An 11086-nucleotide genomic window follows, 5' to 3' on the forward strand; every position below is an offset into this window, starting at 1 on the left:
TCTTCTTCTTCTTCCTCTTCTTCTTCTTCTTCTTCTTCTTCTTTCTTCTTTTCTTCTTCTTTTCTTTCTTCTTCTTCTTTCTTCTTTTTTCTTCTTCTTCTTTCTTCATGAGCATTATGGTGTTTAAGATTGTAAATAAAGTCTGAGTGCAGTAACTCACACCTGTAACCCCAGCACTCGGGAAGGCTGAGGTGAGCAGATCACTTGAGGTCAGAAGTTCGAGACCAGCCTGGCCAACATAGTGAAATCCTGTCCCTACTTAAAATACAAAAATTAGCCGGGCATGGTGGCACTTGCCAGTAATCCCAGCTACTCTGGAGGCTGAGGCGGGAAAATCACTTGAACCCAGGAGGCAGAGGCTGCAGTGAACCGAGATCATGCCACTGCACTCCAGCTTGCGCGACACAGTGAGATTCTATCTCAAAAAAAAAATTGTACATAGATAAAAGTTCTAAGTTTCTGTTATTTAATGTATGCTTGACTGTATTTAAAGTTTGATTGAGTGAGATATGCCATCACTGGACACTCACCACTGAGGAGTCCAACCTGCTATGTGCAGGTGGAGGTGCACAACAGTGCCGGGACACCAGCTGCCCCTGGGGGAACTGCTGCCTCAGGATTGGAACCTTCCTCCACCCCTACGTCCTTATATTTGCATTACAGTGCTTCTTGGAGCCAACCAGTCTTACCTGATTAGGAATCTCTATTGATAATGACTTGATTCCTGTATTAACCTACTCTATGGAAGATCCCTTGGCTTTGCATTCACTCAAAACCAGAAAGCTTCTCTAGATACTTCCAGAGAAATGCCACAGGGCTTCTTTTCGTCGTCATATGGAGCAAATTTCTTTCGGAACTTACCTCCATCATTTTCCTTAGTCTCACTCTATTAAACAACTGTTACTTATAGCTCCAGTTTTCAGGAATTGCAAACCTGTTCTTCACAGCCAGGCTCAGTCTCAAGCAAGGTATTTTTCTGAGACTCAACTCAGGCTTTCACAAGACTGACTACAATATAGAAAATTTACTCAGTAGGCTGCCAGTCCATGCTTCTCTGGAGGAAGAAAACTCATCTTGGGTTTTTTTTTTTTTTTTTTTTCTTTTAAAAAGAAAAGTACTTGGTAATTTGGTAAAAAGCCTCCTACCCAGATTTGCTATGCTCTTTTGCCCTTGTTTATTTAGAAGATGCCACATGGAAAGATTTACTAAATCTTCAAGCTCTAGACAGGAGACAAGGTCTTCATGGTAGAACATGTTTCAGGCAGAGCCAAGAGTATACAGAGTGAAGCAGGGTCATCATGGAGCCCTCGGTGAGAGCTGCATTTCTGGTTAATCAATAAAAGGGAGCCACAACCTAGTCATCCCTTTTCCCTGTTCATGTTCATTGGCTACCATATTATTTCCCCCACCCCCCAGATGGAGTCTTGCTCTGTCACCCAAGCTGGAGTGCGGTGGCACAATCTCAGCTCACTGCAACCACCACCTCCCGGGTTCAGGTAATTCTCCTGCCTCAGCCTCCCAAGTAGCTGAGATTACAGGTGCCTGCCACCACACCCGGCTAATTTTTGTATTTTTAGTAGAGATGAGGTTTCACCATGTTGGCCAGGCTGATCTTGAACTCCTGACCTCGTGATCCTCCTGCCTCGGCTTCCCAAAGTGCTGGATTACAAGCATGAGTCACCGCACCCGGCCTGGCTACCATATTATTAAAGGAGTTAACAAGGGTCCGAAATATCGATGGATATGCACATCACAACCACATAATTTCTCCACAAAAGATCTACAAATGGCCAGTAAGCACATGAAAGTACGCTCAACATACTAGTCACTGGGGAAATACAAATTGCCTTACAATGAGATACCACTTCACACCCATTAGGATGATGTGGAAAAAATAGAACCTTGATACATTGCTGGCAGGAATGTAAAATAATGCAGCCACTTTGGAAAACAGTTGGGCAGTTTCTCAAAAGGCAGTTACCATATGACCCAGTAATTCCATTCCTAGGTACATACCCAAGAGAAATAATAACATATCTCAACATACATGCTCAAAGCAGCACTATTCAAAACAGCCAAAAGGTGCTAACAACCCAAACGTTCATCAGCTGATGAATGGGTAAACAAAATGTGGTATATCCATATAATGGAATATTATTCAGCTGTAAAAGGGAATGAAGTACTGATAATGTGCTACAACATGGGTGAACCTTAAAAACATTTTGCTAAGTGAAGGAAGATAGACGTAAAAGGTCAATATTGTATGGCTCCATTTATGTGAAATATCCAGGATAGGCAAATCCATAGAGACGGATAATGGAGGTGGGGACGAGGGAAGAGGGATGGGGAGTGACTGCTTATGGGTATGCTGTTTCTTTTTGGGGTGGTGAAAATATTCTGGAATTAGATAGTGGTGATGGCTTCACAATCTCATAAATGCATTAAAAACTACCAAATTGGGCCAACCGTGGTGGCTCACACCTGTAATCCCAGGACTTTGGGAGGCTGAGGTGGGTGGATTATTTGAGGTCAGGAGTTTGAGACCAGCCTGGCCAATGTGGTGAAACGCTGTCTCTACTAAAAATCCAAAAAAATCAGCTGAGCATGGTGGTACACACATGTAGTCCCAGCTACTCAGGAGGCTGAGGCAGGAGAATTGCTTGAACTTGGGAGGCAGAGGTTGCAGTGAACTAAGATCACACCATTTCACTCCAGCCTGGTGACAGAGTGAGACTCTGTCTCAAAGAAAAAAGTTACTGAATTATATGCTTTTAAAAAGTGGATTTTATGGTAGGAAAATTATATATTAATTTTTTAAAAACTCACTATTTGGAACTTGAAACCCAGTAGGATGGTTAAAAGAAAAAAGTAACAAGAAAATAAAAATAAAATAAAAATAAGTAAATAAAACAACAGGTGTTGATGAGGATGTAGAGAAATTGGAAATCTCATTTGTTATTAATGCAATTGTAAAATGGTACAGCCACTTTGGAAAGCAGTTTGGGAGTTCCTCAGATGTTAATTATGGTTATCATATAATTCAGCAATTTTACTCCTAGATGTTTACCCAAGAGAATGAAAATAGACAAATACTTGTGAATGAAAGTTCATAGCAGCTTCATTTGTAATAACCAAAAGCTGGAAACAATAGAATACTACACAGCAATAAAAAAGAAGGAACTACTAGGCCAGGCACGGTGGCGTGTGCCTTTAGTCCCATCTACTCAGAGGCCAAGGTGAGAGCCCAGGAGTTCTCGACTGCAGTGAGCTGTGATCATGCCACTGCATCCTGCATACCAGCCTGGGTGACAGAGCAAGACCTTATCTCAAAAAAAAAAAAAAAAGGAACTACTAGTTCATGGAAAAACATGAATTAACCCCAAAAACATTATGCTAAGTGGAAGCCAGAAACCAAAGACTATGTGTTTATATGAAGTTTCTAGAAAAGGCAAAACTATAGACAGAAAGCAGATGCATGGCTGCCTGAGGTTGGGGGTGGGAGTGGCAACTGGTGACAAACTTGCATGAGGGAATTTTTTGCGGTGATGGAAAATATTTTAAAACTGGACTGTGATGATTGGTTGCACAATTGTTTACATTTACTAAGACTCATTGAATTGTGCACTTAAAACGGGTGGATTTATGATATGTAAATTATATGTCAAAAATCTGTTTTTTAAAAACAGATCTAGAACTCTGGGTATATTTGGCTCAGAAAAAAAACTTTCTCCCCACTTCCCCACTTTAGACTCGTCCTCCCACTGACTTGAGCTTTAACTTTGATGCCAACAAACAACAAAGACAGCTTATTGCAGAACTGGAAAACAAAAACAGGTAAGAACGCGGAGGCTGAGCCCACTTCCAAAGTCCAGGATTGTCTGATTATCATTTTCCTTGGATACTAGGTGGCTTTTGACCGCCAAGGAAGACCTTGCCTTGGTGAACCTAGGCTAGCCCAAGTCCAGGGAATGCCCTGGGCATTTGTGTCTGTCTGCTCTGGTAGTCCTCAGCTCTGCTCACCTGCCCTCAGGGTATTCCTTTTAGCAGGGCCTTCTCCCACCCATCCGTGTGACCCCCTCTCACAATTGCATTTTCCACTCTGCTTCCTAGCAGCATTTTGCTGTATCTAGTCATCTTGTCCTGACCCATTAGGCTATGTAGGACTGTCTGGTCTCTCCTTAAAAAAAAAAAGAAAAGAAAAGAAAAGCCATTTAAAGGCACAGAGAGCAGACAGCACACCGTTATGTACTGAAAGGTAGAAGCCAGGACGAGGAGACCTGACCTAAGGTAATAGGCATAGGTGCCAGCAACACAGCTGTCCACTGGGGCATCAGGGACAGGGGGAAGGAAAGGGCAGGTAAGGATTAAGGGAAGTCAGCACAGGACCTGCATTAGGAGGTTGCAAGGAGTTTCCTTTTCCTCCTCCCTGAGTGGAACAGAGTAAATAAAGTATTCTGACTGTAATTTTCCTTTCATGGAGATTTTTTAGGTCCTTGAGAAGAGTATTTTTATGACTTTTTCCACCACAAAGGATTGCTTTGTTGAGGAAATGTCAGGTGAAGCAGTATTGAGAAGGTGTCCATTTCACCTCTTGGCCATTTGGAAGCAATCAGAACAAGATTGGTAGAGGAGGCGCTGCTAGAGTTGAAAACTTGTAATAGGGAAAGAGGGGGCGTGAGTGAGAAGCACTGTGCAGCCCCTTTCCATTCACACGTCCTTTCCAGAGAGATCCTGCAGGAGATTCAGCGTCTCCGCCTGGAACACGAGCAGGCCTCCCAGCCCACCCCTGAGAAGGCACAGCAGAACCCCACGCTGCTGGCAGAGCTGCGGCTGCTGAGGTGAGTAGGGACACTCGACCACTTCCCACATGTAATCTACTACGGATGGAACTTATCTGAGGAAACCAAAGGAGTGGGGAAGAATCTGTTGTTCAGTATAAACAATCCTGTGAGAGCAAACCACTGCAGAGTTTACCCATTCTGTTACTGCTTCAGATGTCTGGGTTCCATTAGAAATCACTCTACGAATGTCAGCCATTATCATAGAACTTAGTAAATACCAGTCTCCCAGCTCCGGGACCAGCGGGGCACTGTTTATACTTCTGTGATTGCTTTAAGAAGACCACTGTGCTGCAGTCCCTCTTCTTATCTTGCTAATTTGTCTGACTTTAGAGACAGTTGGCGGGAAGAATGCTTTGCCTTTCCTTTGAGTATATTTTCCTGGCTCTTTACAGTCAGTGCAGGGCTCTGCCAAAGGAGAAGGATGCTTCCTGTGCACATATGTCTCTGAGACATGAAACCCTTGCACCATGGCTGCTAAACAAAGTGTCTCAAGAATCAGGAAACTAAGGACATAGAATGAGAATGGGATTAGAGAGCAGTGTTACCACCATGTTTGACACTGTTTTGGAGGGAATGGGGAAGTCTTCACAGAAATGATCTGATTATTAGGGTCTTATTGCCTATGAGCCTTAGGAAGGGGTGTGTGTGTGTGTGCACGCGCATGCATACACACTCTTCTGTAAGTTAAGACATTATGGAAACTACATTTAGTGACTTGATTCTTACCAGATCTCTAGATTTTCAAATAGTGGGTTCCTTCTGTTTAGGTTGATTTTTAATTTGCTATTATCTGGGATTCTGTGTAGCCTCTTGTTTCTTTTCGCAGAGAATGGAGATTATTGTTTTCTGTAGAGTCTACTGTTTAGATTTAGATCATCAATAAAAGTTGTCATAGTAGAGTCATAAAGAATTTAAACTGGTGCAGGTGAAAAAAATCATTAGATGTATAGAGATTTTCATTCTCCTAAAAATTTATTTTAGTTTCCTCATGTAGTTAGGCTGAGACTTGAGTGTCTCTGTGGTTCACTGCTGCACGTCTGGGCATAGTGCAGCTGGTGTCGTACTAGGGAGGATGGGAGCACCAATGCTGCTGACTTGGGCAGACTGTAAGTCTAGGCTGTTGGCATAAGATGCACCTGTTGTCTAGTGCCTGGTTTTATATCTAGAAAAGCAAAAAGGCCTGTCATCCTGAGTCTAACTGTTGCTGAAACTGGGATTGCTGAAAATGCTCAGTTAAGCTGGAAGGATCTGAAAGATATCTTAGATGTCGTAGCAGGGCTAAGTCCAGGAATGTCACATAGGATAGCGAGAAGCAGGAATGTAATCTGAGACCAACAACGGTCTGAAGGTGGAGAAATCAGAAAGTATTTAACCTCAAAAGCAGTTCCTATATCACTGAAGAAAGGACGGACTATTTTAAAGTGTGCTGAGACAGTTGTTTATGCCTATGTACAAAACATGTTGGTCTTCTACCCCACACTAATTACAAAAACTGACACCAGATGGATTTGACATGAATACAGAACTTTAAAACTTCTAGAAGACTCGGGAGCCTGAGGCAGGAGAATTGCTTGAACCTGGGAGGCGGAGGTTACGGTGAGCTGAGATTGCGCCATTGCACTCCAGCCTAGGCAACAAGAGCGAAACTCTGTCTCAAAAAAAAAAAAAAAAAATTCTAGAAGAAAAGTAGGAGAATGCCTTCAGGATTTTGGAATAGAAAGTAATATCTTAGAATTACCATGAAAGAAGAAGTTGGTAAATCACTTACATTAATATTAAGAACTTTTGCTTATCAAAAGACACATAAAGGGCTGGATCCGCTTGTAGGTATCTGACATCTGTCTGCTTTTGATCAGTATGTATGAGGCCTGGGACTGCCAGTACCCAGCTAGTATAATAAAACAAGGTGGACAACTTCACCCATAGGGTGAGTGGCTATGAGCCTTGACCACCAGGGTTGCCTTTTCTTCCTTTATTATTATTTTTAATGGTATGTTGCTTACGATAAAATGTATGACAGATGTGCGTGTGACAAACATATATGAAGCATAATAGTCAAATGAATACTTATGAACCCACATCCTATTTGAGAACTCATGTATGACTAAAACAATGTCATCCATAGAAGTACCTCTCCCTTACCCCATTTCCTTGTCTCCACCTTCCCCACTGGGTGAACCCCTATCCAGAATTTGGTTTATCATTACCTTGTGTTTAAAACAGTTTTATCACATTATCACTATCCTATGTAATAAACTGTTTAGTTTTGCCTTTTGTTTTCTGAGCTTAATAGAAATATTATACTAATATGGTGGGGATAGTCCCAGAGGACTTCCCTGTCCACCCCCTACCCCCCACCATATTAGCCTTTAGGATCATTCCATGTGGTTGGATGTAGCTGTAGCTCATTCATTTTCACCTTATACCATAATTGTTTGGTCACACACAGTACAGGCTCAGGAGTTCAGGGAAGGAAGTCTTCCTAGAACATTGAATGAGTAGATCCTTCTTCTCAAGAGTCTACTGCGCTGGAAGTTTAGGGAGTATGAAGACTAGAAGACAATGAGTCCTTCCTAAAAACTTATAATCTGGTTTTGGAACAAAACATAAAATAATTTGGTAGTCAGTTAAATAATATTGCGCAATGTCAATAAACAGTATGGATAAGAAATCTGTGCAGAGAAATATATATATATATAATATAATGTATATATACACACAAGATATTTTACATATATAATACCTATATAATATAGGCATTATATCTATATTCATTCTCTACCACCTTTGTGTGTCTCATTTTCCTCTGGAAGCATTCGGACCCATGGAAGTGGTAGAAGTGGAGCTAGACCATGAAAAGTAGACAATGATTTGGATGGAGTATAGGACAAAACATTTCAGATTGGAAGTGTGCTTGGGGTTCAGCATGATTCCCCCAAATAATTATGGCACATTTCAGAAAAGGGAAAGAGTCTTGGAACTAAAAATTTCTTTTCAATCATGCATTACATCAATCTTTAGAGTGCCAGTGATAGGAGATACAATTTGCCAGGCAATTGAGATCAGATTCTAGAAAGTCTTAATTGTTAGGTCATTGGAAACCCTTGGAGAGTTTCAAATCATGATTTTGGTAAGTTCGGTAGATGTTAATTAGGCGATACTGGATGCCTGATATTTTCTTCAGCCTTCAATACATGCAGAGATGAGTAAGGCCCATCCCTGACCTCAAGGATTTTGCATCATGGTAGGAATGGCAGTGAGTAAAGTAAATTAAGTACCACTGAGGAACACTAATTACTGTAGTGCTTAATCAAGCAGTCCCTGCTGCAGTGATCAGGAGCAGCTTCCTGACAGTGATGTTGGGTCAGACATGAATGAATAAGATTTGGAAGGTGAGTTATATAATTATGGAGCCCACTTAGGAAAAGTGAACCATAAGCTAGAGATCCAGACACAAAGGGCATAAAATAGGAGGTGAGGTGCTAAGGATAGGAATGTAGATGGGATCTAGAGCCGCACTCTCCGATAGAAATGCAGGCCACATATGTAATTAAAAATTTTCTAACAGCCTCATTGAGAAACCAAAAAGTAATAGGTGTCATTAATTTTAATACTATATTTTACTTAACCTGATATTTTCAAAATATTATCCTTTCAACGTGTAATCAGTATTAAAACATGATCAAGATATTTTGCTTTTTTCTGCACTAAGTCTTTGAATTCCAGTGTGTATGTTACAATTGCTGAGCATCTCAATTCGGACTAGCCATGTTTCAGGGGCTCAGTAGTCAGGCATGGCTAGTGGCTACTGTGACAGACAGCATAGGTCTAGATTGTGCAGGCAAGGGTCAGTGATGCTAGAAATTCTGTTGCGATCATTATGGGATGATGAAATGAACATAGCTTTGCTTTGAGCAGCAGTTTAAAGTTCATAGAACACCCTCATGTTTATTACCTTATATGATCCTCAGAATATTGTTGCTGTTACTAGTCCCCTTTTAGAGGAGAGAAAACTGAGGCTAAGTGACTTGTCTAAGGTTGCATATTTGCTAAATACTGGGGCTGATACTCAACTTTGAGGCTGTTGACTTCTATTCCACTGCTTTTTCCTCACCATAAAAGATGAAAGAGCCAGGTGCGGTGGCTCACACCTGTAATCCCAGCACTTTGGGAGGCTGAGGCGGGTGAATCACTTGAGGTCAGGAGTTTGAGACCAGCCTGGCCAACATGGTGAAACTCCATCTCTACTAAAAATACAAAATTAGCTGGGCATGGTGGTGATGCCTGTAATCCCAGTTATTTAGGAGACCTGAGGCAGGAGAATCGCTTGAACCAGGGAGACGAAGGTTACAGTGAACCAAGATCGCACCATTGCACTCCAGCCTGGGTGACAGAGTGAGACTCCATCACACACACACAAAAAAAGCAGAATTAATCACACAAGGAGACTGTTTGATGTTTGAGGTAAGGAGTGCTTAGATAAAGCGTGAGAAATGGGAATAGAAAGATAGGCACATAAATTTTCCAAGAAAGAATGATCTGAATTGAGTTATTGATTGAATATGGGATATAAAGAAGAAAGTAACAAAGAGGACTGAGTTTTTCAACCATGACACCTGGAAGGAAAAATAGCAGAGACAGGGAAAAGAGACAGAGACAAGAAAAAAAAGAGACAGAGACAAGAAAACCATTTAGGGAGAAAAATCTTAAGTCTGGTTTTGGACATACTGAGCTAGATTAGATGGTGTAAAATGTATCCTCAAGGAAAAGTGACTGTTCTTGGACACAGGGAGCCATTTTGATCTGTCACCCTTCTTGAATCTGTCTAGTGTCAGAAGTACTTACTACTGAACCCTGTTTTCTCTGAGCAGTTTAATATGGTTTATCCACTATTAATCTAAATTTGGACTGATTTTATATATTTTTCGAAAAGCATTGACTTTCTAAAGAGTTTTTTGATCATTAATTCATTCTGGCAATATGAATAATATCTTTATATGGTCATGTAAACTTTCCAAAGCACTTTTACCTATGATTCTCAGAACAGTCCAGGAAAGTAGGCAAAACAGACATTATCACCATTTTATGAGGTATTGGAAGCTAAATGACTTGCTCAGCGTCTCATAACTGGTAAGTAGCAGGATCAGGTCTGAAATCCATTTCACCTGGCCTGAGATCCATCTTTGAGGGTCTCTTTATCTGATGGGCTTCTCCTCTTGGACAGGCAAAGGAAGGATGAACTGGAGCAGAGGATGTCGGCCCTGCAAGAGAGCAGGCGGGAGCTGATGGTCCAGCTAGAAGAGCTGATGAAGTTGCTGAAGGTAAGAGCCCGCGGCCCACGCTCAGTTCTTGTCATTCTTCTCCCACCAAAGCCTCAGCTGCTGCCTCCCTGTGATGTCAGAATAGGATGAGGCTAAAGGCTTGACTTTAGCCTAGAATCAGTTTTCAGATAAATTTCCATAAATTTAGCCTAATTGGGTATAAAAGTCATGTAAATTAGTGCAAAGCCAGATTATTAAAAAACTTGTAACTGGAAGTAGGATAACATGTTGAGCAGTTGCTTTTATGAATACATAAAAATGTTTATAAATAGGATATTAGCTATATACAAATGAATAATGTTTCTCAACTACTTAAAGTGGTTTCTGTTTGTTTGTTTGTTTTGAGATGGAGTCTCACTCTGTTGCCCAGGCTGGAGTTCAGTGGTGCCATCTTGGCTCACTGGAACCTCTGCCTCCCAGGTTCAAGTGATTCTCCTGCCTCAGCCTCCCGAGTAGCTGGGATTACAGATGCCCACCACCACGCCTGGCTAATTTTTTTTGTATTTTTGGTAGAGATGGAGTTTTGCCATGTTGGCCAGGCTGGTCTCAAACTCCTGACCTCAGGTGATCCACCTACTTCAGCCTCCCAAAGTGTTGGGATTACAGGCGTGAGCCATTGCTCCTGGCCTTAAAGTTTCTGTTAAGACAAGTTTTCAAATATTCCACTTAAATACTTAACAAATATTAAGTGTCCTATTTCAATAAGTAGTACAGAGACAACCTGTATTAGGGTTCTGCAGAAAAATTGGACCAGTAGAATATATATAAAGATATCTAAGAGGGGATTTATTATGGGAATTGGCTTACAGTCATGGAGGTAAAGAAGTCACATGTTGGCCGGGCGCGGTGGCTCAAGCCTGTAATCCCAGCACTTTGGGAGGCTGAGACGGGCGGATCACGAGGTCAGGAGATCGAGACCATCCT

At 41.5% G+C, this 11086-nt stretch overlaps 1 protein-coding gene across 7 annotated transcripts in view; it reads left to right on the forward strand.

Moving 5' to 3' along the window:
• DTNB (dystrobrevin, beta) overlaps positions 1-11086 on the forward strand; it is a 285440-nt gene that overhangs the window by 226429 nt on the left and 47925 nt on the right. For all 7 annotated transcript variants that reach the window (XM_011950445.1, XM_011950464.1, XM_011950471.1 and 4 more), the window contains 3 exons: positions 3749-3834; positions 4725-4838; positions 10066-10162. In XM_011950445.1, the coding sequence (XP_011805835.1) occupies positions 3749-3834; positions 4725-4838; positions 10066-10162 (297 nt within the window). The remainder of the gene's footprint in view (positions 1-3748; positions 3835-4724; positions 4839-10065; positions 10163-11086) is intronic.

The sequence above is a fragment of the Colobus angolensis genome, unplaced genomic scaffold (assembly GCF_000951035.1).
Source record: "Colobus angolensis palliatus isolate OR3802 unplaced genomic scaffold, Cang.pa_1.0 Scaffold109, whole genome shotgun sequence".
NCBI classification, from domain to species: Eukaryota; Metazoa; Chordata; class Mammalia; order Primates; family Cercopithecidae; genus Colobus; species Colobus angolensis.